This window comes from Lonchura striata, chromosome 17 (assembly GCF_046129695.1).
Source record: "Lonchura striata isolate bLonStr1 chromosome 17, bLonStr1.mat, whole genome shotgun sequence".
Classification (NCBI taxonomy): domain Eukaryota; kingdom Metazoa; phylum Chordata; class Aves; order Passeriformes; family Estrildidae; genus Lonchura; species Lonchura striata.
This window is the reverse complement of record NC_134619.1, coordinates 5,131,372-5,158,624: the sequence shown is the minus strand read 5'-3', so window position 1 is coordinate 5,158,624 and position 27,253 is coordinate 5,131,372. Positions and strand designations below refer to the sequence as shown.

The 27,253-nt window shown below is 45.4% G+C and overlaps 2 protein-coding genes across 2 annotated transcripts; both read left to right on the top strand.

Moving 5' to 3' along the window:
* Positions 1-76: 76 nt before the first annotated feature.
* On the top strand, positions 77-21,587 carry CABLES2 (Cdk5 and Abl enzyme substrate 2). The gene is made up of 10 exons (XM_021553564.3): positions 77-579; positions 11,939-12,010; positions 12,203-12,295; positions 13,058-13,135; positions 14,575-14,683; positions 15,231-15,396; positions 16,115-16,218; positions 16,593-16,699; positions 18,008-18,212; positions 18,632-21,587. Exons 1-10 carry the CDS (start codon positions 77-79, stop codon positions 18,770-18,772), a joined length of 1,578 nt encoding a protein of 525 aa, XP_021409239.2. The 3' UTR covers positions 18,773-21,587.
* Positions 21,588-22,326: 739 nt separating this feature from the next.
* Positions 22,327-25,859, top strand: RPS21 (ribosomal protein S21). The gene is made up of 6 exons (XM_021553528.3): positions 22,327-22,380; positions 22,963-23,050; positions 23,701-23,764; positions 24,793-24,864; positions 25,567-25,622; positions 25,802-25,859. The coding sequence occupies exons 2-6, from the start codon at positions 23,001-23,003 to the stop codon at positions 25,809-25,811; spliced, it is 252 nt and encodes an 83-aa protein (XP_021409203.1). The 5' UTR covers positions 22,327-22,380; positions 22,963-23,000; the 3' UTR covers positions 25,812-25,859.
* The last annotated feature ends 1,394 nt before the right edge of the window (positions 25,860-27,253 follow it).

The following is a 27,253-nucleotide window of genomic DNA, read 5'->3' as shown; positions in this document are numbered from 1 at the left end:
AGCCAATGGGCGCGCGAGGCGCCGGCCGCGCTGCGCTCCAGCCGCCCCGCCCGGGCGGCCGCGGCTCATTCGGAGAATGGCTGCGGCCGCGGCGTGCGGCTCCCCGCCTCCCCGCCCGCCCCGCGAGCAGCCGCCGCGCAAGCGGGGCGACTCCCGGCGGCGGCAGGCCGCCCTCTTCTTCCTCAACAACATCTCCCTGGACGGGCGGCCGCCCTGCCCGCCCGCCGAGAAGCCGCCGCTGCCCGCCGGCCCGGGCGACGGGGAGGAGGCGGCGGCAGAGCCGGCCGGAGCCCCCCCGCGGCTGCTGCCCCCGCCGCCCGTATGCCAGCCGCCGCCCGCCCTGCTCCTGCCCGGCGTGCCCGCGCTCGCCGCCGCCGGAGCCAAGGGGGATGCGGACCCCGCCCGCGGGGGCATCTTCCTGCCGCAGCTGCTGCTGGGCGGCCCGCTGTGCCCGCCGCCCCCGGCGCCGCCCGCCCTGCCGGGGATGCTGGCGGCCCCCAAGCCGGGCGCCCCGGGGCTGCTGAGCCCCGCGCCGAGCGCGCCGGGCGGCGGCTTCGCGCTGGAGGCGCAGCGGCAGAGGTGAGTGAGGGGACGGGGCTCGCCGGGCCGGCCCACACCCCCGCCGCGCTGCCCCCGCGGGGCGTGGGAAGCGCCGGACGTTCCCAGGGCCCCGGGCCGGCCGGCGGCTCCGGGCGGGGGAGCGGGGCATGGGAAACGGGCGGCCCCGGGCACAGCGGCCGTGGGAGGCGGCGCCGGCCCCGGCCAGAGGCGCGCGGGGGTCCGGCCGGGGAGCGCTGCCTCGGCAACGCCGCTCGGGCCCGCGGACGAGAAGGATGCCCCGGCCGGCGCGGCGGCGGATGAGGGGGATCCGCGGAGGGGATTTCTCTCTGAGGCTCTGTCTGCAGGTTTGCGGTACCCTGAACCCTGCCTTCTGCTTTTCCCCAGCCCAGTTTCTGCATTTCTCTGTTTCCAGATGAAGCTGGCGGGGGTCACTGTTAGGCAGAACGCTTCCACCACTGCTGGTGTCGTGCCTTCTCCTGCTCTTGTGCTGCTTGTCTCTGCAACTGTGTATTAATGAATGCTTGTGCACAGGGAACTTGTCAACCTCGCGGGAGGATGCTCTGGCCTTCAGAGCAGGATTACCATTGCATTTCCAAGGGACTTCTGTCAGGCTGAAAGTGTTCCTTTTCTAATCGACTGGAAGGCAGGTTCTTGCTCAGATCTTGGGGATTTGAGCTCTGAAAGAACTCTTTTCAGGCTGTTTCTTGCATAAACAGCTCTGTAAAATGAGCTGGCCCTCTGAGCTGCACATAGGCAGCAGTACCAAAGGCTTTAAGTCTCTGTGGTCTACAGTGGCTTCAAGAGCTTTGTCAATGAGCTGAAATAGAGATGTTGTCAGTGCTTTAAAGCTGGGGAGTTTGCTAATGCAGTTGATGTGTATCGCACTGTGGAGATGTCCTGTGTATCCCCAGCTTGGGGGTTCAGGTGAATTTGAAGAGAAGCAGTTTTGACTGTCAGTAATGTGGGGGGGTCCTCATGTGTTCTCCTTTCTGGGGTGTTTTCCTCTTGAAATGTTATTTACCACTCATTGCTTTTCTTGTCATGGAACAGACCTTTCCCTCCTTGTTTCTGAAGAAATTGAAGCTGTGGCTGCCAGCTGGGTGCCCTGTATTGTGCAGTTGTGTGCCGCTAGTTGAGCAAGAAAGCCTGGAGTGAGGGTGTTGCTGTGGAACAGTTCCTGCCTAGCACTCCTGGTCCACAAAAGCCAGCACAGGAGGTGCTGTGTCATTTAATTTCATTGCTTTAATATTGTAGGCAAAGCTCTTGAGGGCAAGTTTTGCATCAGGTGTTTCATAGCACAGTTACCTTTGTGGATGTGGCTTTCGTTGTGCCTCTGTGTGCAGACTTCTGGAGAGATGATCCTTCCCCTTCGCATGCCACGTCAATAGGACACTAAGAAAATATTCTTAGGATCTTCTCATTTGATGTCCTTCCTGCCTCTTTCTTTGGCATCAGGTTTGAGCTGTTCCACTACGGTAATTCTAATCAATCTGGCTGGAAAGAATGATGAATCAGAAATACAAGGTAGAGAGGAATGCTAGAAGGCAATCAAGGGAATCAAAAGGATTCTGTCTGAGTAATGACAAAATAAACCGTGATTTTTTTGCTTGGAAGATTTGGCTGGAAGGGTATATTGTATTGATCAGTTTGCATACTACTTTTGAGGGGGATTAGAGTGAGAGTTCATCCAGTTTTCAGCTTGAAAGAAAAAGGACATCCACTGAAACCATCAGACAGAAGAGTCACATCTTTACATGGACACACTCATCTTCTGACACAAGGACAGTTTTGTGCTGCCTGTGGAATGTTAGAGCCAATGTACCTCATGCCAGTCACACTGGGCACAAGAGTGGGTGAAATGGACTGTCCCTCTCTAATGACAGTTTCACTGTCCTCTTACAGGGTGACTGACTTACCGCTTTATTTTTCCCTGGACAGTTTCATGCTTTGGTCCGTGACAGAATCTCTCTCCATCCCCACTGAGCGGAGGCATCTCTTCTTGTTGTAACTACACGAGGAGTGATTCAGGGAATTGCAGGAGGAATGTCCTTCAGGACACTGATGCTTTTACTCTGTCCCCTTCTGTGTTGGATGAGCTGTTTGCAAACTAAGATTCCAAAGTCAGCAATTACAAAATGTATCCCCTTTTATTAGGACTTGGGAATCTGAGAGTTGTTTTGCCTTACAGCGATGTTGCTACTCTAGATCATTAACTGCCTGCATCATGTAGAGGTACAGGCAGGTGAAGTTGGAGGGAAGGGGGAAGTGGAATCTGCACTGCCATCCTGGACTTTTCATCCTTGGTATCCACTTCAGGCAGCTGCTCTCTTCAGAATCCTTTTTGAGTCACTGTCAAGAGCAGCTTTGAATTTTCCTCAGATGCAGGAGGATCACTGGCTGCAGGGTCTCCAGACTCACTCTGCCTGTGTTCCCTGACCAGTCTTGTGCCATGTCTGGGAATTTCATCGTGCTGGGGCTTGCCCTGATCCATGGAGATCTCTGTCTCCTATCAGCATCTCTATTTACTGACAGTATCATTGTGCAAAGTTTTATTACAAAACTTAGGCTTGTTTGACTTGATTGAGAGGTTGCAAGAAGCTGATGAGACCAGCCAGGCTGGCTCAGGGCAGGGTGTGACAGCTCTCTGCCCAAGCTGGGTTTGGTTATTGGTAACAGGCAGGAGCTGCACTACAGCCCAGGGAAGGAGGGATCTGCTCACCTGGGGTTCCTCCATAGCTCCTTTAGGATGGAAACTTAGCAGAGGAGGCACTGTTCAAACCTGGATGCTCAGTTTCATTGTGCTTCTGGCTGAGCATTATAAACCTTCTACTTTCATTTTCCTAAGAAATCTTCTGTTTACAGGAACTCAAATTACAATGCTGTGTTATACCAGCTTGCCTGATCTGCTTGCCATCCCTCTTCCCTTCTCCCTTTCCATCTTGCTCTGTTCTTTTGTTCTTTCAAAGAACAAGCCTCACAGAAAGCAGTGGAGGGAGGCAGCAAACAGGGAACAAATCGACATTCACAGATTTTTAATTAATTTCTGCAGCTGGGTCTGAAACTGGCAGAGCTTTCTGGGGAAACACAGATAGCAGAGAGCCCTGGAAATAGCCAGGTTATGAAAGCATGAAAAATGGAAACAACAGCCCTGAATGTCAATGCTTGTTGTGGTTCTGAGCATAATGTAAAAAACAGCTGGTTTTGCCATAATTTGCTGCATTTTGCTGGGCCTAAGAATAAACACAGAGACTAAATTATTTGTGACTGATACTTTAATGTCCTTGGAGTTCAGTGGTCAGGGAGCTGAACTGAGTGTTCCTAATAGCTCAGTCATTTCTGATTTATCAGCAAATTTAGGTCATTTTGAAAGTGGGAGTTTAAACAGTAGTTGATAACAGCAACACTCTGGACCTACTCTGCTTTTGAGTGTTAATTGGATGCCAGATTGGTGACATAGGTGTGATCAGATTAGTTCCGTGGGTGGAACAGCAGAAATGTTTCATCAGGATTTTATACGTACTGTGGTTAATATGTTGTTTTGTTCTTCTGTCAGCTTAGCTGCTGTTGTCACTTCAAGGAATATAAATATTTTTATAAAAACCCCTCTGCTAATAAACAGATATTGTTGAGATGGATGAAATAAAAAGTCTCAGTTTAAATTTTGAACCAAATTTGGAATAAGCTGGGCACATGGTGCTTTTCAGGAAGCAGTGAGCTCTGTCAAAGATGGCAAGCTTTGACCTTTCAGAGGTGAGCAGTAGACTGGAATGTGCTGCTCAAGGCTGAAAATGAGCATATTCTAAGCCTGAGCTTCATTTAAAAGTCAGCTGGAATGTTAAGGCAGCAGTCTTCTCCCCAGGTTGCTTCAGCAGATTTCTCACCTATTTTTGACTGCAGGTGAATTACATGTGTCCAATATTAAGTGTTTTATAGCTGCCTGTAGACATTCCCAGCCAGGTATATTAAGCAGAAGAAGTAAGTTGTATGCTTAGCAGGAAACTTGGAGATCAGAATATCCAAGTCCTTGGATCCTGTGCACTGCTGTGAATGGGTCTGGGTCAGGCAATCCAAGACACTTCCAACACCAAGGTTATTTGACCCCTTCAATTTAGACAGTCCAGAGGCTTTAAAGTATCTTTGCTCTCCAGGCAGGAGTAGTCTGTGCACAATTAACTGCACTTGCAGCTGATTTTATCTGTGGATGGATTCTGCAGCTTTTCAGAGTGACACAGGAGGCCTGGCAATGGGTTTTGGGATGCTGCAGGTTTTGGGATTCCAGCTCAAAGCTCTTTCCTGCAGGAGGTGATGAGGGTGGTCAGAATGATATTGTCTTGCTTCAAGTCAAGGACTCATCAGCCAAGAATGAAAATGCTACTAAATTAAATATAAAACCGAGAATAACTTAATTTTGGGAATCCCATTCAGACCTCCAGTGAGCAAATTCTGTAGGAGTGTTAGAGTATAGTATATTAAAAGTCATTATTTAGTCATATATCATATATTAGATATGTAGTATATTAAATACTGTGTTCTGCTGTTTTCCATCTGTCAACCAGTTAAAGCTGTGAGGCTGTCAGGCTGAGAGAGCTTGAAGATATTTTTGAGCTTTCTTTTGAAGGGTGTTCTGAAGGTGTCTGGCTCTGTAGTTGGAGTTTTAAAAATGCACACTGAAATTTAGGCTCTTTAATGAGCACAAGGTATTGTTGATAAAGCAGGTGACTGCAGATGGAGGGTGCTCAGCTAAAGCCACTCAGTCAACCCAGTTCTTCAGACAGAGCTCCAAACTCCTGACCTTTGGTTTACAGCTGTTGTGTATTTAACCTACTGTAATTGCAATTCACCTGGAATTACTGTAGCCTACTGTAATAGGAATTTACCTATTCCCTGAAAAGGTGTTAAAGGAAGAACTTTCAGCTGGCCCTCTGTTTCACAAGACATACCAAACCCTTGAAATTCAAAGCTTGCTGCCAGCTGACCCCGCTGCTGAGGCTGGGATCCTGGAGCTCTTCTCCAGGGGATGCTCCTCTTGTGCCAGCTCTTGCTCAGGTGGTGGTACCCAAGTGCAGGCCTGCCTCAGAGCTGGGCAGCTGGTTCATTTTGGAGTCCCCAGTTCAGGGCTGTTGCCCAACAGCAAGGACAGATTTGCACTTGCTCTGTTGTGGCTGCTGCAATTTAAGCACAAAATTTTGCCCTAGTATAGGTGCAGCATCTTGACTGTGCATTGAAAGGGATGACTAATGAAATGTGAAAAACCAGGTGCCCATAAAAACACTGTGGGACCTCTCTAAACTTGCTTTGCTTTGGTTTCCTCCAGTCACCAGTTTTCCTTTTCTCCTTCCCAGTTAAGAGCTTCTCTCTTTCTCTATTTTTTTTTTCTTCTTACTTTTTTTTTTTTCCAGCTTGGGAATTTATTGTGCTGAAGGCTTTTATTTAGCAAGGCACATGATGAAATGACAGCATCATCTCGCAGTGAAGTGCATGAATATTTCTAGCATAATGCCCACAGTGTCATCAAGGACACACTTTGCATTTCACGTGCCTGTTTTGGTCAGCAGTTCAGTGCTGTGTAAGCAGAGCACAAAGCACAGGAGGCAACCAGTTTGGTGAGCTATGAACACCTCCAGAAACTGGGAGAAATTTGGAGAAATGTTGGAGGTGTTCTGGCCAGCACATCTAGTCTGCTTTGTGAGAAGCAGCAGGGATTTTTGGGAGAGGGCCGTGGGCACAGCAAACTTTACATCTGGTTTGGTGGTTCTGTTGCAACAGCTGGGCTTTCACAATACTTACTGGAAGGCATTATTTTCTCCTTGCATTGTCTAAACACTCTGAGCACCAAAACAATGTGATTTATGAAACTCAATGAATATAAAGCTCATTCTCTATTAGGTCTTAATCATATGTGGTTGTGAATCAGCAATGAAGTAGCAGCTGCTGTGAAGATTATCTAATTTCTTTCCTTGTTAGTATTTAAAACTCTCCAGGCTTAGTGAGCTTCCCACTTACTCAGCCTCCACCTTCATTCAAATTATACTTCATTTCTGTTCATTCTCATCTGTTCCACAGGCTGTGTGACACATTCTTCCCTTGCATGTGGCTTTACTGGTGGAGGAGTGCAGGATTCTCTCCTGGCTGTTTGGGACCAACAGGAAAGCCCCTGGTGCCCTTTCAATTTGGCAAGCAAACCTTGAGTAGGAACACAAAGCTGAAGGAATTAGGCCTCCTCCTTCATCCTGGGCTCTCACAGAGGGGCCTGCTCTGTAGCCTAAAAGTATTTTTCAAACTCATGTGGCTGATTTCAGTTTACCCTTTAAAATGAAGATTACTGGATGAGTAAGTTAAACTAGCCCTGCTGTGGCACTTGTATTTATTCTCTGGCAGGCTGGTACTTAAATGTCAGAGCAATCCAAATGCACGTTTGTGGTGCCATAAAACAGCGAGAGCTGACTTTGTGAAGAAGGAGCACTGAGCTGTACACTTACTCTTGGTGATGCAAAGTGTCTTTCTTCTCTGCCTCTCAAGGAGCATCTCAGCTGAAACCATCCAGCCATGAAAATGGCCTGCTCGGTGCTGGGCTCTTCACAGCACAGATCCTTTGTGAAGTCATTTGTTTTACCAGAGACGTGGTTTTGATGTGATTCAGTGTAAATGCAGTCTCGGGCTTCTTTTGGCTTTAATTACTGAGAACTTGTTGCTACCAGTGAGCTGTACTCAATCTGCTTTTGAGCAGGAAAACTCATTAGTGTGAGCGCCGAGGGTGGTGAGGCACAGGGCACTGATAGCAGAACAGGGATGCTCCCACTCACACACTCTGGGATGCAAGCCTGAAATCTCTGAATGTCTCCTGGGCTGCAGAAGAAATGGCAGCTGCTAAAAAGTAAGCTTAAATACAAGGAGTAGCTTTCTTAATCCCCCAATGCCTGTATTTTACCTAGTGAAGCCCAAGCACAGTTCCTATCTGTTTGTTGTCCTGCCTTAAGGAATGAAAACAATACAGCTTAATCTTTAAAATATGTCTTGGAAAAACAAAGCTGACAGGTATGCCTTTCTGTTGTAAGCAAGATTTGGGATCTGGATTTCTTGTGCAAATTACCTTTGACAGTTGTTTTTAAGCTAGTGCTTCCAAAAACCAGTAAATTGTTTTTTGTCCTTGTTATATTAATAACTCAGCCTCTTGGCAAATGTGATCATGCTGAGGCCTGTAAAGGACATTAGAAAGGGACATCATATTAAAATAAAAATCAAGTGAGAAATAGGAAACCAAATTCTATTAGGCCCTAATTTTACACAGTAATTAAAAATCCTTGACCTCCCCCATTCCACTCATCTATTGGCAGTACGGATGGCTGAAGAGCAGCAGAGGGTATCAGCCCTGCTGCTAATTTTAGCCCAGTGCCTGGGGTGTGTGCCTGTGTGTGCACGCAGCATCTGCAGGGCCATGGATGCAGCTCCAATAGAGACAATTCCACACTGCTGGGCCCCTTGGAGGAGGGGGACTTTTGGCAGCATCTTTGAACACTCCTGTTGCAGGGCTTGGGGATCCTGGAGGTGATGAGAGCAAGAGATCACAGCATCAGATGAACTCGGGAAACATCTGAATGTTGGCTGAACTCTGGCTGTGTGGTGGGCTGAGTTGGATGGGGGTTAATCAGGATGGAGGAGAACCACTGTGAGATTTTAAAGCTTTCAGTCTCATCCTTCAGGAGGCCAGCTGGTCAGTTCACCTCCTGTGACAGAAATGCAGGAACCAGAAGGGCAAAACGGAGAGGAGCTTCCAAGTGGCCAAATGGCAGCTGCACACAGGCTTAAGAAAGACCACTGGCCACTGTCAGGCCCAGTATTGGGGGTTAAGGCCCAACTTGAAGGGGTTAAAATGAGATCTGTGGGGGCTGTTTGTTGCAGAATCTGTGAGTGCAGAGTGGGGTTGTTAGAGGGATGTTAGTGGCCCAGGAGCAGGAGGAAATGAGGCTGCTCTGTGCCTGAAGCCACAGCTGACAGCACAGGGCCAGCATCTCCCGCATTCAGTACCTGCTGAAGAACTTGCACACTTCCAACTGCAGCAACATCCCAAAGCTTTACCTTTTTTGTCCTCCTGGGTGTCTGCAGGTAGCCCAGTGTGGGTGGCAGGATGTCTTGGCAAGACATGAGAAAGGTCAGTGTTCTCTAATCTGGAGCTGTGACTTAACAAGCTTTCTCCTTTCCATTCATAAGACAGGACATGTAGGGATTACCATTGCTATACATAGATTGCTCTTAGCTGTCTCCTGTGCTGCTGGGAACACTAAGAGCTGTGTCACCCTCAGGGCTGGGGATCCCACTGCTGCTTATCCAGTGTCCAGCCTCTGCAGAGAGTTTCAGTGGGACCCTGGCAGGACCAGAAGAGGACAACTCTGAAGCTGGAAGCACTCAAACATTGGATTTCCTCAGTGGGAGATCCATCAGAAAGAATATGTGGGCTGGCTACTGCTTCCCAGGGCAGGAGTCAATAATTTGTTGGGGTTTTTTCTGAACACAGGCGTTTTCTGTGGGCTTTTTTAAGTGCGTGTTCAGCTCGTCAGGGATTTGGCAGCGGTGTTGGATTGTGTGAGCCCGTGTGTGCACATGGAGATAACGAGCCAAGGCGTAATCCAAAATTCCTCTGCTTGATAGCCCCTTATCTCTGGACATGTGCTCTGTGTGTTTTTGCTCCTGATGGGTCCCCTCAGGTTCTGGGTCCATAAACACAGTTGCTGTTTTTAATGGTCTGGGAGTATCCTGCTTTGGCTTTATTGGCTGCTGAAATAAAAGGCTGGGAGGCACCCAAAAATGAGCTCCTGGTCAGGGACATGCAAGCACCCATACCCTCTATAGCTTCTCACAGCAATGGCTGGTGCTGGCACACAGGCACATTTGGACTTTCTTTTGGAATTACAGCTTGCTCCATGGTACCCATGAGCATTTTAATATTAGGTATTTCAGTTTCAAATTGCCAGGTCACACATGGGTAAGGCTGCATAACATAACTCAGCATATGTAGAGATGTTGGTACTCTTAGCATTAGGTTGCTTTCAACAAGCACACTGTGTAAACCACTTAAAATACTTTGAATTCCGTGGACCATAGCAAGAAGTGTTATCCTGGGTGAAGCTGCTTAGCACAGCATAGGTGACTTGACTTTTTTTGTCATAAAAGTTAGCAGTCCCTGGAGTGACCCAGGGCAGCCTGTTGAGCAAGTGTGAGTTGGCTGCATGAGAAGAGCACTCAAACTAAAGCAAATATATGTGTGTGTGCATATATATAAGTGCAGACTACTCAAAAAGTGTCAAATTTTGGTGCATTCTCCAAGTACTGCACTAGTGACCCTCGGATCATTTTGAGGGTGCTGTGTTGCAGTAAAGTGCTGAGTTGGGCCTACAAAGTGTCTCAGGTACTCTGGATTAGTGAGAATTCTTTACATACACCCCATTTTGGGATTTGAGGGAGAGTGTCTGGCTCAACGTCAGGGATTCCTCCAAGGTGACAGCTTTGCCGAGGGCAGAAATTATTTACAAGCGTAGCTAAAAATGAAGTTTCCTGTTGGCAGAGTGGGGATGAGTCATTGTGGTTCTGAGTCAAGGGGTGGGATCTTCCCTTCACTGCAGCAGGGTTTTACTTCCAGCTCTGCTCTCAGTTCAGGTGTTTGGCACTCTTGTCCCTGTTTCTGAGTAAACAAGAGGGTGTTCAGAAGGTGTAACACCCTGGCTGAGTCTCCACCTTGGAGTTAGGAGCGAGGATGTAGCCATGCCTCTCCCAATCCATCCTGTTACTCACACCAAGCATTTTTTTACAGAACTGTGTGCTTTTTTTGTACCAGTGCCTACTGGCATTAGCTGTGTTTTCCCTCTGCTTGCCATACACGGCGTCCTTCTGTCTCCATCCAGCCAGGTCTCCCCCGGGAGGGGAGGAAGACTGTGGATGTTACCAACTGCATTAGAGCCAGGAAGTTTGCAGTTACTTCCTCATTTCATGAGGGGTTTTTTTATTAAATTTTAGATGCCAGATTAGACTGGAGAACCTTGTAAATGTGAAAGTGTGAAACATTCCTGTGCCATTCTTGCTGAAAAGTACCAAACCAGTAATAATTTTAAAACTGAAGTGCTTGTGGAGGGTGTTGAAGCTGTGACAGGAATGTTCTCCAGTTGCACCTTAATGGCTGTGGATTTGTAGGAGGCAGTCTGTAGCAATACTGAAGGTGTTAGTCCTGTGGGAGTGCTTGCCACCCTTGTGTTTGCAGAAAGGGACACTAATTTTTCATCCTCCTACCTGTTCGAGTTCTGAGCTTTGCTTCTTTTTAAAGAGTGCCTAAACAGTGCAGCTGAAAGTCTGCTTTGCTGCAGCCTGAGGTTTGATTTTTATTTTTTTTGCCAGAAGCTGGTATTGTCAAACCAGAGTCCTGCAACTTTTGTCTCGTGTGCTGTTTTTACATTGACTTCCACGGCAGCACTGCCCATTAGCTGAGTTCCTGTCTCACTTGGGAAGAAAACCTCAGGCTTAAACACACATGGATTGTGCTGAAAGTGGAGCATAATTAATGCTCAAACAAAGGCAGAAATATGCACTTTGATAGTTGTAGTGTCAGCTTTTTGCTGATGGAGTGCATTGTTCCTATGGAAATTGTAGTCAAAGTTGGACAATTCATTTGTAAATCTCTACCAACAAAGAAAGACCTGACTTGGACAATAGTAATGCACCTTTCTTTGGCAAAGTCTATTTTTTTTTGCTTGAACATAATACCCTATTACTGCTACACTAACTCATGTGAGCCCTACTATTATTCTTGCATCTTCCATTCTGGGATTTCACATGGATGCCAAGTACTTTTGCTTCCTCTAATAACCCTCTCTATTGTTTCTCAGAGAGATCTGTCAGTTTTATTGAGCTGCAGTCCCAGACTCTCAGTCTGCTGACTCCTGGAGCTGGAGACAGCTGTTCTGAATGGAGAATGCACACAGATGTTTGGTCATCAGACAGCTGTACCTGTATCTGAACTTAAATTGATATAAAACGATTTATTCCCCTGCCTTGATGGGGGGAATCTTTTTGTGACATTCTTGTCAGATTTTAAATTAGTATTTGGAAGCTTTTTAGGTGTTTAGCTTATAGGTAGGTGTTCTGTGTGGCAGATAATGAATGGTCTTGTTGATGAAGTTGGTAGAAATACATATTTCAGGGGTCCTAGAGGGGGAGACAAGTTCTTGGCCTTTTAAGGGATTTTAAACTCTTAGTTAAGCATTCTTGCAACAAAACAAAAATCCAGAAAACCTGCCATGCATCCTAAGAGCTCATAGATCTGTTGCAGTTCATAAACCTGGAGGCCATGAACTAATGCTGTTCACTCTTCGTGGTGTTGTACATTTTGCAGAAGGCGTTTTATCTCCCAGCGCTGCTCACTAGACTTTTTAGAAGACATAGTGGAATATGCCAGTGTACGAAGGTACTTTTTTTCAAAAGCAGCATTAACCTCAGCTCGTTGCATGCAGTCCTCTCTTCCCTCCACCCTCTTCCACGCCAATATATGAGGTCCTGCATGCTAGTGCTGCCATCTGATCATACAACTGGCATGAATTTTTCTCAGAACACTTAACGGATTCGGCTTTTTTCTTTGTTTTTCTTTTTGTCATTGCAGAACCAAGCATATATCTGGGTCTCCAAGACACAAAAGTTTGAAGAAGATGCACTTCATCAAGAATATGAGGCAGTATGACACCAAGAACAGCAGGTAACACGTGGAGATCAAGGTTTCCCCTGTACTTGTGTGCAGTAGGAGGCAGGCTCCAGTTCCCTGCAGTAAGACATTTAATATCAGTGAGAATTAGAGGATGCCCCTGGGGCCTTGTTAGCTTTATCCAGACTTCTGTCAAAGGTTGTAGGTGCTCATATCTGATACATTTGCAGTAATACACTGATGATTCTGCCATCCTACTCTGAGGAGGTTAAATCATTCTCTCTTTTCTTCTCTCATTTTTCTTATTTCTCTCAGTTTCCTTATCTCTGGCACACAGAGAGGTCTGAGCTGAGAATGGAGAAGAAATGGAGAAGCCATTAAGGAGAATGGCTCAGTTTTGCCAAGTTCTTGGCTCATGGTTGCTGGGCAGAAGAGGAAGGGAGGCTGCATTTATGTTTATTATTAATAGAAGTGTGAGGTTTCATCTAAATGTAGATATTATCTACATCATTTCACAAGGTTTATATAAAAATCACATAAATAGAGATATATATTTAAGGACCGGGATCTCCTTTGAGGAGCTCCCAAGGTGGTGGCAGGTCCTAAACACTGAGGTTTGCTAGAGAGCCCCAAGGACCTGCAGGGTCAGTGCTAAACCTCTGCTCTTCTGCTGCTTTCTGCAAATCTTAAATCCATGGCAGTACCTATGATTTGCAGAGCAAGATAAGAAGAGCTTTGTGTTAATATCCCATAAAAAGCTGCTTTATAACTTCTGTGTCTTAATTCACATCCTGATCTTTTCCCATCTGCTTGCAGGATAGTGTTAATCTGTGCTAAACGAACACTGTGTGTGGCGTTTTCTATCCTACCTTACGGGGAGGGCTTGCGGATCAGGTGAGTCTCTTCAACTGCCCTTTGAAATGTCTGCTCTGTTGTTTCAGGAGATCTCCTGAAATGAGTGTGCCTGGTGTAGATCTCTTGTTCTGAAGCAAGCGAGCCTGTTTAACCTGCCATTCATGTGTAAGGACAAGAGCTTGCTGTCAGAGCAGTAAAACCAGACACTGCCACAGTGTCAAAGTGTTCATTCAAACCCCACGAGAAAAATACTGGAAAAAGCAGACTTTTCTTCCAGGGTTTATTCACATTTTGGAACACTCCAGTCCTGTGAAATCTCTGAAATCAGCTTTGAACATATAATGTGATTGGCTGCTGTGTAGGTTTTCTATACTCCTAAAGTGGTCAGAAATCAACTGCCTTTAGAGCCACATACAGTGGTGTCAGCAAAAAAGCACAGGGAGTTTCAGGGAAGGGTGCTGTTGCCTTCAGTGGAAATTGTCACGGTTTTATAGTGAATTTACACCTAAATAAGTTAAAGATGCCCTTCTGTTTCTCAGCTTTAAGCTGTGAATGTCACTATTTGCAACCTAACAAAAGCAGAAACAGTTTGGACTGATTCACACTGCTTTTAGTGTTTGGACTACATTTTTGTTTACAACTGTCAGTATGATCATTTATAAGAAACAAAACCCTCAAACTGGATTTCCTTGGGTCTTTCTTCAGTCCCTTGTGAAGTTTAAAGTCCATTCTGTGAAGGTCTGTTATCTACAAATATACCATACAAAACACTAATTCTGTTCTGGCAAAACAATTGTGTTGTCACTTCTGTCCTGTCCGTAACTTATGGACAAAGGAAACGGATGCTTAGTGGTGGGAATTGTATTGTATGCAAATACATGCCATAAAAATAGTTGATGGGAAAATATTCTCCCACATAATAGAAAGGCAGCAAGGTCACTGGAGCTATTTCAGAGCAGTTCTGAGCACTGTGCTGTTCTGCTTGCAAGCTGTCAAGGCAGTTCTTCACTTGAAAACTGGATTTTGTATTGGAATATTGGTGATAAAATCACCTGGTGCCATCACTGACAGAGAGATCTGCAGCTTCATTCTGAACTTGAGCTTGTGTGCACAGGGGTTGCAAAGCTGCACTTGAAAGGCAGGTTTCTAATCCTGGGAAACAAGTAATGTAAATCAACTTTGCTGTTACTAGTCTGAGCATTAGAGGGCTGGGAATGGTGTGGTCTTGTGCAGAAAGATCATATTAAAAACAGTTTACCTTCAATAGGTAGATTGGTAGATTTGTGTTAAACTGAAATGAAATCTGATTATTTGGTTAATGAACATCTCACATTTTGAAAAGAGTAATGCTCTCTTGGAGGTGATATTGAGGGGTTGGCTTATTTCCACACAGGAGAGCTCTGACTTGGTGTTGTTTGGTGTTTACCATGGGAAGCTGGACTTGCATTTTGTGATAGTGCTTTTTTACCTGCATTTAGTGATCTGAAAATGGAAGGACAGAAACAGCGACATCCCTCTGGGGGAGTGTCAGTATCTACTGAGATGGTGCTTGGACTGGAAGGAGTAGAGCTGGGTGCTGATGGCAAGGTAAGGACATTTACTTTTTCACCCTGGGCCATTGCATGCTGAGACAAGTCAATTTATGCAGTGCTTTGCTGTCCATTCTGCTAGAGCTGTGGTTTTTCAGAGCAGTGGAAGATTTAGACCCATAGTTTGAAATTGTGGCTTCTGACAATGCTTCTTCTGAAGAGGCTGCTGAAGCTTGTGATCACTTCTGCCTGTTTCTAGAGAATTGAGTTGATTTTGCTATCTGAGGCAACATATGAGTGACGTTTTGATAGAAATATGGATGAAATTCATACTGCTTTCGTTAAAATTATAATGCCAGAATTCTACATGTGGTTCTTGCCCTTTCTTTGCCATCCCACCAAATCTTCCACAACTCTTCATTTTAAAGTTGTGGAAATAAGGCATAACTCATCCAGCTTTTCCCTTCCTCCTGTCTCACAGTTCCAAGCTCCCCACTCCCAAATCCAGACTCTAGAGGACTCTGATTTGGAAAATCCTTGATATCTGGAGATAAGCATTTCAGTAAATTTCCCCCTAGAACCACTAGAACTTTCTCTTCTTTCAGGTTGTGTCCTATGCAAAATTCTTGTACCCGACCAACGCTCTGGTTGTTCGCAAAGCCGACGCCTACGGTGCTGTTCCCCCCTGTCGAGCCAGTGCTCCCCGGAGTCTTCCTGGAACAAGATACAAACCTGTGACAGCAAAAACGATACCAGCAGGAACAGACATTGGTAAGGACAGAGCCAGCTCTGTCATCACTGGTGCACACAGCAGAAAAGGCAGAGATTTGTCTGAGACAACTGCAAGTGGTCAGTGTGTTGATGGGATGGAGGTGCTGCAGCTCGTTAGTGCAGTGCAAATGATGAGCCTTAGGACTGAGGCTTCCACAAACCCCTTACATCCTCCATATTTCTGGCCTAGTTCTGTTTATGCCATTCAAGAGGCACAAAACTTTTCCTTGGGAATGTAAATTTTATATTACTCACCAAGAAACATCTGGTGTACGTGGATCCAGGTGGTTCTCCTTGCCTTCTAGCACAGTAACAATGCATAAGCCAGAGTTTGTGGCAAGAATCCCTTCTCTTGTGTAAAAGAGCAAACCTCACAACAGCCCTCCTGTCTGTTAGACTACAGGCAAAAGAATTCAGTCTTGGGCAGTTGTTTTCTGGGTATATTTGTAAATGCAAATGCAGTTTGCACTAAGTCTAAGATGGTGTGTCAGGCATGGTGTGTGTGTGGTGGAGAAAGAGTTTGTGGGGTTTATTTAATTGTTCTAATTTTTGACTGGTGCATTTATGAAATGCAAGCATGTGCCTTTAGCTGCAATTTGCCTGTACTGTTAGATCTGCCGGCACTTAATGTTTTTTGTTTGAAAACTTTCCTAAGGAGGAAGCAGGGAATTTAAAACTCTTTTTCTGGTGACCCAATGTGCTTTCCTCATTCCCTCAGGAAGCGAAGCTGGAGAAGCTGCAGAGTATGATCCAAATCTTCTGGATGATCCTCAGTGGCCCTGTGGAAAACATAAGCGTGTTCTCATCTTTGCCTCTTACATGGTGAGTGACTGGCATACCTAAAAGAGGAGAGACTTCTAGACAGATCCTCCTATAAAGAGTTTTTTTGAGGAAGAAAAAGTGATTTTTCTGATAACTGATTACAAAAAATAGAAACAGTTGAGTTTGTACAATGAGCTTGTCAAAGGCCAACCTGACACCTGTTCTCATGTTGTCATTTATTTCTTGTAAACATTTGCTTACTATTTCTTAAAGACTTTGTCTACAGTTGGGATTCAACTTTGGGACATTTCAGAAATGTTAAGTTAGAAATAATAAAACTTAAGTTTGCCTTTGCATTAGTGTTTTTGGAAGAGTTGTTTGGCTGTCAGTCCTGTTCACAAGAAAAATTATAAATTTTGCTTCTTGCATTTCAGACTACAGTCATAGAGTATGTGAAACCATCAGACCTTAAAAAGGATATGAATGAAACCTTTAGAGAGAAGTTTCCTCATATCAAGTTGACACTGAGCAAAATTAGGAGGTAAGAAATAAGCCTTGAATAACAAGGACATCATCCACACTGTCTGAGGCTGCACTTGTATGCAACAAATACTAAATCTATTAATAGCATATATGATTAAACACTAATCTCCTGTTGTCAGTTCAGCTGACTGTAGGATGACAGCCCTGTACTGGAATCTCGAGGATGCTCAGAAAGGGTAACAGTTGGTTTTCAAAGTTCCACCTCAAGGGTTTTGTTTCACCAACTGTGGTGTACTAACACTAGGAGCCAATTAACAGTGGAGTAGCATTAGCTTTGAAACAAACACTTGTAACCTGATTGCTTGGCTGCAGTGCAATCCCACTCCAACTGGATTGGCTTTCTGGGCCCTCTGGCTATTTTTGCCTTTCAATTACCAGACTCACTGATGACCACAGATGAGATTGTAGGATAAAGAGTGTTAGATCTGGGAAAACTTGGTAAAGAAAAGCTTTTTGTCGAGGCCACACAGAATTTCTCATCTTTGAGGAAATGCACTTGGTTGCTCCTCAGCAAGATGCACTTACGTACTTGCATCATGCAAGATGCACCTTCGGAGAGCTGTAATCTTGCTGCTGTTACAGGGAGATTAATGCAATCAGAGCCTGTTGAAAAAGCCACCTTAAACACCATTCTGCTGAGTCACTGGGCCAGGTGTAGCTCAGATCCCTGGGAGGGTTTGCTGGGGCAGTCTGTTCTGCCCGAGTCCTGCATGCTCCTCTTTGCAGCAGTTCAGAGCAGTGTATTCCTGCAGAGATCATGCAGCTACAGTGTGGATTGCAGCCCTGAGAGGAACTATCCACCTCCAAGCCTGCTAAATGCTGAGCTGAAGGACTGGCTATGAGGGAAATGTGGAAAGCAGGCTGCCTTCCCCTCACACCTGGCTCTTACAGAAGGTGTCTTCTAGACAGGTCTCTGTGCAGCAGCTGCTGGCATCTGCAGGGCCCTGCTGTGGTTTTCTGTAGGTCAGAGTGGTTCACTCTTATGTGAATCAGAAACCAGTTTGGGAGCCCAGAAGAAATCCTACAGCAATAGCCATGTGTCAGTGGGTCAGCCAAGTTCTGGTGTTTATGGGCAGATGAGGAGTTGTTCTACCACAATGGATGTTGTCAGCCAGGTGAAATCAGTTTGTGCATCAGCACCAGCTTGCTGCCAGCTGGGCTTTTCCACTCTAGGATAATACTTGTCATCGTTTTCCAGAAGGAGTCTTGCCCATATGCTCCTCTGAGTTGCTGTGTTGCAGTATTTCTACAGAATTTAATAAAACCTGTCATGTCTGGGGCGGGGTGTCTTTTCTCCTATTGCCAGTTTAAAGAGAGAGATGAGAAACCTGAGTGAGGAGTGCAGTCTGGAGCCAGTGACTGTCTCCATGGCTTACGTTTACTTTGAGAAGCTCGTCCTCCAAGGCAAACTCAACAAACAGAACCGCAAACTGTGCGCTGGTGCTTGTGTTCTGCTCGCAGCCAAGATCAGCAGTGACCTCAGGAAACATGAAGTGAAACACCTAATAGATGTAAGTGCTATGAGCCTTGTTCCAGCTGCTGTCAGAACCTCCTCCCTAGCTCATAGGCAAATATTAAATGCAAGGTTTTCAGTGGCACATGCTTGCATGGAAGACCAGCTCTTTCAGCCAGTTTTATGTCTCATTAGGGCTCCTCCTTGCTTTGTTTTTTAATTCATCAGAACTATCTGCCTGGTGCAGGCTAGTGTCTTACTGATCCTCCAGTAAAGTTATTTTTGCACTTGCATATGTTTGCCAGAGAAGCAGTAACTGTTGTGTGGGTGTCACAGCTGAGCTGATAAGCTGGTCTTGATTCTGAAAATACAGCTCAGGCCGTGCATCACTGGCTTAATCTAACAATGCCTTGAAATCACCTGGATTAACTGATTTTTTCTCCCTTCTTTTGTTTTGTTTTGTTACCACTGTGATAGAAACTAGAAGAGAGATTCAGATTCAACAGAAGGGATCTCATCGGCTTTGAATTCACCGTGCTTGTAGCTTTGGAACTGGCTCTGTATCTCCCTGAAAACCAAGTTTTACCTCATTACAGACGGCTCACACAACAGTCTTAACCAAAGCTCCGTCCCAGCTGGCGTCCAGCCGTGCTGGGTCCCACCCTGGGGTGCTGCTGGTGGAGGTGCCACTGGCTCCAGCTCGCTGGGAAGGCTGCAGGGTGTTGGAACTGTCGAGGTCTGTGGACACAGATGCCAAATCTGAGGGATGGTACGAGAAGAGTTACTGAACTTTCGTTTTCTTTTGGACATTTAAAGCACAAATATTCACCAGTCAGCTGTCATGGCTGCTTATTAGTCGTTATTTATCTTCCTGGTTTTACTAAAACTGTTCTTCCCTATGAAGAATACTATGGTATTGATTCTTTTTCTTTTGTTTTGTTTTAAGCCTTTACTGTATTCCTTGAAACTGAAGGAACATCACTTCCATTCCAGTGCACCATAAAGTTCAGATGTTTCTAAGAACCTTCTCACATTTTTACATTAATGAAATGCATACTTTATTTTTTTAAAGATGTGCCTAAAACTGGCTGGTCTGGTACCAGTGCTTTTTAAGTTAGTTCTGTTATTTAGTGGGGAATCCTGAATTTGTATAGCCATTTATTCTTTACCTGCATTGGCCTTGCATACAAGGAAAACAATTCCAGTATATCTGCACTAATAATATACAGGGCATCTCTTCTATGATCTATAAGTAGCGAGATTGAAATTACTCCATTTCAATTTATTTACTATAAATAACCTTAAAATATACATTTCACTTTAGAAGGAAAAGTGTTTGAAAACCTGTCATGAAGTACCACATGTTGAGTGAGGTTAGCTGGGAAGTGATTGCCATCCTAATTCACTCTTGAGTGGAAGATGAGCACTTGACTAAGAGCAATTTTCTGTCAAATGTATAATTTAGGGGTTTTATTTGTTTCTCTGTTCTGTAGCCTGAAATAAGCACCTTTTTTAAGATTGACTGTAATATAGATGGTCTTATCTGAGCAAACATGAAGCCAGTAGAATTACTGCTGCCAACCCGAGGCCAATGAAACAAAGCATGCTCAGTATTTAAAATGCTACTTTTTTTACTCTCTGTTCTTCCAAGCGTTGCATCACTGTGATGGTCTTCATAAAACTGGCATTTCTTGCACATCTGAGCAGCCACTACTGGCTGGTGCCCAGCAGCTCTCTAGTGCATTCACAGAGCTCAAATAACTTCTCTGTTGGCTTATTCCTTCCTTTGATTTACAGTATCCAGGTTGGGAATGAATTCTTGATTATACCTGGAACTTTCTGTGGTATTGGCTCTTGGGTTTATTTTCTGAAGCAATATTATGATACAAGTTACTGGGTCCCTTTGCAAGGAACAAAACTGATACTTGGTTATTCCAGCTGAAAAAGTTGTAATTTAAGTTTGACTTGTAAACTGCCAGAGCTCATGCTGAGGTCAGGGACTTGCTATACAACATGTAAGTAATGTAAATTCCTGTTCCTTGTATTAAATATTGGTTGTAGCCAAAACCAAAGCTGAATCTTTGCTCTTCAGCTGTGTTTTGTCTGAAGCTAATTTGGCTTCATTAGAATTGCAGCAAACTTTACTGGAGCCCCTTCCTCCCTGAGTGGGGCTCAAAGTGTATTTTTCATATGTAAGAATTACAGTGACTATCAAATCTTTTGTAACTGTGTTCAGCTGTATGTAGCTTCAAATTATTTGTGTAAAATCTAATATGCTTGTGATTTCTGTAACACAGAAGGACTTTCCAGTCTCCAGAAGTGAGATGTAGCTAATAGCTTAGACAATAAGCTTGCCATATATCTTCCAAAAGGTTTAAAAAGAAATTGCCTACTAGTTAAACTCTCTACTGAATATATCTGCCCTTGCATGCAGAAATAGTGGTGTACTAAACATCTAGTGTGTAATGAGCCTCCAAATTAGCAGCTGAGGTGGTCCATCACTTCCCAAGGCATTGTGGAGGGGACAGAGGTACAACAGAGCAAAGAAATTTTTCATAGAACAGCTTGATTAGTATGAACAAAATCTGAATGTGTCTTTCTCTGGGAATGTCTTTCTTTGGTGTATATAGAGTTTTCTGTAACAAAATTAACTTTCCTTTCTCACCATCTAAGGGAACAAAACGCACTTTGGTTTGCAGCACTTTGCAGTCTGTATTCAGTGGAAGTTTGTCTAGTTCAAGTGGCCCTTTGGGCTGTAATTACACTCCCAGAACCTGTGGGTTTAAGAACATAAAACCGGCAAGCTTTTGTTTTCTTCCAGGAGAACAAACTGGGGTAAAGGAGCATTAAATTACAGAAAGCTGGATGCTGTCTAATAGTGATTCTAGACCTTGGCTTGGGCACACACTCGAGCTGGGGAGCCAAGGATGACGCAGGGCAGCGAGGGCTGTGCCAGCCGTGTCTGGCAGAGCTTGGGCTTGGGGTGATGCTGCCTCGTGTGTGTGCAGAATTCCTGTGTGGGAATCGCTCTGTTTTCACCTAAAAGCTGCCACCATGTGGCAAAGGACTATCAGTACTTTGTTCACCATGTGGCAAAGAATTATCAGTACTTTGTTCACAAACTCAGCGCAGGACCCAGAGCCAGACCCAGACCTGCTGGTTCACGTTTGCACAGCCAAACTCCTCTTGCTCTGAAGAGAAACAGGTTTACACTGGTGGGGGGGGTCTGGTGCTTTGTGAAGGTGCTGCTGGGGTTGCTCAGCACGGAGAACTCTCTTGAGAAGAGCTTGTACATTTTCCTGTAAACAAAAACTCTTCTAGTTTTGTCATATTCCATTATTTAAAAGTCTTGAGTTGTAGCCTGTTTGGGTTTTTTTTTGTTTGTTTGTTTTCTGTGAAATTAAGATGCTGTGAAATAAAACTTGTTTTGGTACATGGTTTGTAAGGAAATGTTTTATTTTGGAATAACAGAATGGGGGGTGGTGGAAGGGTCCTCTGGAGATCATCCCATCCGACCCCGCTGCTGAGGCAGGTCACCTGGAGCAGGTGGAATGTGTCCGGGTGGGTTTGGAATGTCTCCAGAGATGGAGACTCCCTGCTGTCCCCGGGCAGCTGTTCCAGTGATCTTCCACCCGCTATGGAAAATTAACTGTCCAGCTTCAGGCAGGATTTTATGGCCATTTCTCCTTGTCAGCTTGCTGAGCACCACTAAAGAGAGTCTGGCAGCATTTTTCTGTCACTCCTTGGAGATACCGGTATGGATTGAGGAGATCCCCTCATGCCCAGCTCCTCCAGAGCTGGGAGATGCCCCAGCGCCCTCATCATGCGGGGACTGCACCGGCCCCTCCCGGGAGCTCGGAACGCTCTGCTGGCTTTCCGGGAGGGATGTCCTGCTCACAGAGCCCGGAGCGGCTCAGGATGGAAGGAACCTGGGGAGCCCGTGCAGAGGTGCCGAGGGAGGGACACCTGCAGCAGCCCGCTGCTCGGGTGTGAGGGAAGGGAAGGGAAGGGAAGGGAAGGGAGGGGAAGGGAAGGGAAGGGAAGGGAAGGGAAGGGAAGGGAAGGGAAGGGAAGGGAAGGGAAGGGAAGGGAAGGGAAGGGAAGGGAAGGGCGGGCCCCGATGCGGGCCCCGATGCGGGCCGCCGTGACGCCGCACGCCCCGCAGGAAGCGCCGCGTCATTCCGGGTCCGGGCCCGCCTTTTCCTTTCCGCCCGGCCGCGCGTGAGGTGGGAGCGATGGCGGCGGGGCCGGGGGAAGCGATGGGGCCGGGGGAAGCGATGGGGCCGTGGCAGCGGGGCCGAGAGCGGTGCTGAGCCCCGGGAGCGATGCTGAGCCCCGGGAGCGATGCTGAGCCTCGGGAGCGATGCTGAGCCCCGGGAGCGATGCTGAGGCCCCGGGAGCGGTGCTGAGCCCCGGGAGCGGTGCTGAGGCCCCGGGCTGGGAGCGGTGCTGAGCCCCGGGAGCGGTGCTGAGGCCCCGGGCTGGCGGGCACGGTTCTCCCCGCCAGTTCGGCTGCAGGGTGCATCGCCTCCCGGCTCTGGTCACTGTAGCCAGCGACCAGACCCAAGGGAAAGGCTGGAGCTTGGTCAGGGAGGGTGGGTATTGGGAAAAGGTTCTTCCCCGCAGGGTGCGGGCACTGCCCGGGCTCCCCGGGCAATGGGCGCGGCCCCAGAGCTCCGGGAGCGCTTGGACAGCGCTGCCAGGGATGCCCAGGGCAGGCTTGTTGGGATCTCTGTGCGGGGCCAGGACTTTGACTCGGTGGTCCTTGTGGGTCCCTTCCAAATCGCGATATTCCATGATTCTTGCAGGTGTTTCTGCTTAGCGCCTCAGCAGGGCCCAGGACGAGATGCAGAACGACGCCGGGGAGTTCGTGGACCTTTATGTCCCTCGGAAGTGGTGAGCAGGGACTGAGGAGCCGAGCAGGGCTGGAGTGGCCCCCAAAATATCCTAAATTCATCCCAGAAACATCCCTGGAACCCCCACCTGTGCAGAGGGGCTTTGTGTAGCAGTGAATATCTGTAGGGGGAGAAAAAAAAAATCAGTTTTCTATCAATTTAAAAAGTCACTAAAGATAAGCCACTTGTAGGACTTTTAGTAGACTAAGTCAAGTATGTTTTACAGCCTTTGGTTCCTGTGCATTTCCAACCTGAGTGTCTTTGACAGTTGTAGTGGCTCTCAGCAAAAAAGGCATAGAAACTAATCTTGTTAATTACCTGATGACTGTATTTTTACATTTTGGAAAATAAAATAACATTCTGTGTGTTTTGAAGGCCTGTACTGCCCTGTACACTGTATGAAGGTGAAGTGGGCACATAGAAACCAAAGTGAGGGGATAATTGGCTAATAAGTGTGATGATACCAAATGAAAATTTCTATTAAATGTACTTAAAACTGCATTTTAATCTTCTAAGTAGTGAAAGCTTAAACTGTTACTGTCTAAATTTCTTGTGCAGTTTTAATTTAGCTGTAGAATTGGCTCTAGTAGCTTTCTTTGTCTTTGTCACTGCCTGTTTCCTTTTGTTTAAATCTCCTGCTTTACTCCTTAGCTCTGCTAGCAACCGAATCATTGGTGCTAAGGATCATGCTTCCATTCAAATAAACATTTCTGAGGTAAGTTTATCAACAGAATATGTGGTGAGAAAGCTAAACCTTTAAACTTTTGATAAAAGTTACAGAATTAAACAGCTTGTGCTGTATATTTGGTAATTCAGTAAAGAAAGTCACAACAGACCTTGAGTCCTGCAGGTTCCCAGTCAATACATGTTGGTTCCAATTAATTTAAGCTCCTTGTTGCACGATTTGGGGGTTTTTCCCCGATTGTTTATTAAATTCAGCTTTCAGGAATTTTGTGGACACAACATTCCTGTAGCTTATGAGCTACAGAGCTTGATTTGGTTCTTGAATGGGAGACCACATTCCCACATCTTTTAAAATTCTGAGTTTCCTGAGTTATCTCACCAAAAAGAAGAGAAACCTTTAAAAAACCACCCTGGTTTTGAGTTCCTGTAATTGTTAAGGCAAGTACTTTTCTTGTTCACCATGTTTCATTCCTTCAGTGATCCCTATTCCTTGTTTTCAAAGGATCAGAGATTAGCAGAACATTGACATGAACCCACTTGGTATTACAGGGTTTACTGCACTGTTTAAATCCATGATTTATATCTTTTTGTCTTTTTCCTGTTAAATTTCTCAACATCTTGAGAAAGTGAGACAATTTGTCTCTCAGCTTGGACATTTTCCTACCCATGTAACAAGTCTGTCCCTTTCCCCCTTCACTTCAATTTCCCATTATATGACCTTAGTTAAAAGAAACAAAGAATATAGGCAGGAAAATGTACTTTACACAGAGCTTTTCCATTTGTTCAGAACTGAAATATTTTTTCTTTTAGCTACCATTTCATGTCAATCTGTGTGATCCACTAGATTTAATGGCTGCACTGTGTAGCTACAGATTTGCTATGCAAAGATCATTGTAGTTGTCTTTCTAACTCCAGTGTTTGCCTTGAGATTTTGTGGCTTATTTTCTCAACACTGCAAGTATTTTTATGCAGTTTTGAACTTGAGGTGCTTGGCAAGTGTGATGTGAGAGTGGAACTTGGTCAGAACCTGTGTGTGCAGCAGCTCTGTTGTGGTTGCAGGTGGACAAGGTGACAGGCAGGGTGAATGGCCAGTTCAAGACTTACGCCATCTGTGGCCCCATCCGGAGAATGGTGAGTGCCTCCCTGACCTGCAGAGTTACTGTGCTGCTTCTTTGGATCATTAGCCATTCATTAGCTGTGCGTTTGGCCCTGAAAACACTGTGTGAAATGTGTTTTCACAGTGGTTTCTGGGGCAGAGTAAACACCTGAACGAATTCACAGAATCACAGAAAGGTTTGGTTTGGAGGGAGCTTAAAGATCATCTCGTTCCACCCCTCCTGTGGGCAGGGACACCTTCCACTGTCCCAGGCTGCTCCAAGCCCTGTCCAGCCTGGCCTTGGACACTGCCAGGGATCCAGGGGCTGCCACAGCTTCTCTGGGCACCAGTGCCAGGGCCTTGGATTAACTTGGAATAATGAATTTCTTCTGGAGATACTTGTTGGTTTTTTAAAAGTAAAGTATGCAAGTGATTTCCTTCTAAGAATGTATATCAATGTATATGGCTTTTATCTGTTGTTTATAATTACTGGAGATTATACCACCTTGACTTTAAAATGGTGTGAGGAGTTCATCACAAGTCCACTTATCCATAAATACATGTTGTTCATGCAAATGCATATTTTTAAGCAGTCAAAGCAATTCCTCTTAAGTGTGACAAAAAAGTAACAGTTTATTTTGAAAACACTAATCTGCGCTAACTGCTGCAGCTGCCTCTCTTCCACGTGTCAGCAATTATTTGGACACTTAAGAATATTTCCTTTTCTCTTTTTACAGGGTGAATCAGATGATTCCATTTTGCGTCTGGCAAAAAATGATGGAATTGTTTCCAAGTACGTATGTTTATCTTATCCTCTAACTCCTGCAGGGGATCTTCTATTCCCAAATCCAGCTTTTAGGATAACAATCTGTACATTTTATTTATAGGATGATTATACAGTTGGTCAAAGATATTTACTTGAGCTGTTGAAGCAAACTCATTTGTAACAATGTTTATTTTATTTTCTTCTAGGAACTTTTAACTGAAGAAACTCCAGTATGGAACATGTGAAATAAACAGTTCAAAACTACGTTGTGCTGTGTCTTTTGTTCAAGTCATAAACACAAGTAGGTTTATTATAGTTAGTATTGAAAGACTTGGAAATGTGTCTTAAAAATATGCAGATTCTCACTGTGAAGTCTTAAAACAAATCAGCTTGTAAAGCAATGCCAGAGTCAAGGATTTCCGCTTTGTTCTTGGCTTCACTGTCATTGTTCTTTTCCAGATTTAATAAATTTTGCATCTGTAATGGAACACTTGCAATGTAGCAATCTAATCGAGCTTGCTGCTTTTTCACTGGAAAAACTAAGGGAATTCTTCTTGTTAGGATTCAAGAAAGGGTCTGTCCTTTCTTCCAGGTGCTGCTTTTGTGTTGGTAGATTTTGTTTGCACACAGCAGGTTTATTTGTCACTTTGTGATTATTACTTAAATAAATATCATATATGGGTTTGGGTTATAAAATAAGGTAAATAGAGTGTGACTTGTATGGAAAATTTCCCCTCTCAGCTGCATTTTACCAGTTCCATAATACCCACAACTGCACAGGGACTGTCCTGGTGGTTATACTGATCTGCAGCTTCTCAGGCATTACTCAGAGGTGATGTCCTGATGACACTTCCCTGCTTGTGGTCGTCTCTGGGTGAACATCTGCAGTGTCCGTGCTCAGAGCTCTGCACAGTGACAGAGGCTGTTTGCTGATGCTTTCCTGTTGATGCTGCAGGCTGTCCCCATTGAGAGGAGTTACCGTCTGCTTCCTTTGACTTGTTTGCCAGTTACTGTGGCTGCATGTGCACCTGGGGAAGGAGGCTCAGGCCTCTCAGGACAGCCTGGAGCAGGGATGCTGTTGCCTCTGGACTAAGGAGAATGGCTGAGCTACCACTGTGGTATCTTTCTCCTTACCTGTATTTTTCTTCTCAGACACGGACAAAGTGCAGCGTATTTGTTTGGAACGTCCTGGTTTGGCACCATGGATACCTACTGAATAGTAGCAGAGCAAATCAGGCCATGTTAATGTGGAGTTACAGTGCGTGTTTAGGGTTTTTTTAGTAATTAAGTTTTTTTTGCAAATAATGGATTAGGATTCAGAGTGTAAGCTACTGTATAGATACAATGAAGTCCATAACTAAACCTTTATTCCAGAAGCAATTGCAGCAGAGAAGTCAGAACCCAACAGGCTGAGAGCCCTTTTTAGCAGAGCCATAACCTGAAACATCTTTGGCTGCACAGTCTCCCTCCCCACTGATAACACTTGAATTTACTACTACTCTGAGCTGATAGAACTTTTAAAACGTGAACTTCTGGGTGTTGCAAGTAGGGAGGAACTCAGCTAAAAAGGCCAAAAATATTGGTTCATGTTGAATGCATGTTTAACTTAATACACAAAGCGCATAAGAGAAACCTTTTAAATACTAAAACAAGGGGGA

What these genes read in the sequence shown, in the direction of transcription:
- RPS21 (XM_021553528.3), top strand. Translation starts at nt 23,001, where the DNA reads ATGCAGAACGACGCCGGGGAGTTCGTGGACCTTTATGTCCCTCGGAAG. An exon ending in CTTTATGTCCCTCGGAAGTG is followed by an intron (nt 23,051 to 23,700) that starts GTGAGCAGGGAC and finishes TTTACTCCTTAG; the next exon opens with CTCTGCTAGCAACCGAATCA. An exon ending in TTCAAATAAACATTTCTGAG is followed by an intron (nt 23,765 to 24,792) that starts GTAAGTTTATCA and finishes TTGTGGTTGCAG; the next exon opens with GTGGACAAGGTGACAGGCAG.
- CABLES2 (XM_021553564.3), top strand. Translation starts at nt 77, where the DNA reads ATGGCTGCGGCCGCGGCGTGCGGCTCCCCGCCTCCCCGCCCGCCCCGC. An exon ending in GAATATGCCAGTGTACGAAG is followed by an intron (nt 12,011 to 12,202) that starts GTACTTTTTTTC and finishes TTGTCATTGCAG; the next exon opens with AACCAAGCATATATCTGGGT. An exon ending in AGCTGGGTGCTGATGGCAAG is followed by an intron (nt 14,684 to 15,230) that starts GTAAGGACATTT and finishes CTCTTCTTTCAG; the next exon opens with GTTGTGTCCTATGCAAAATT.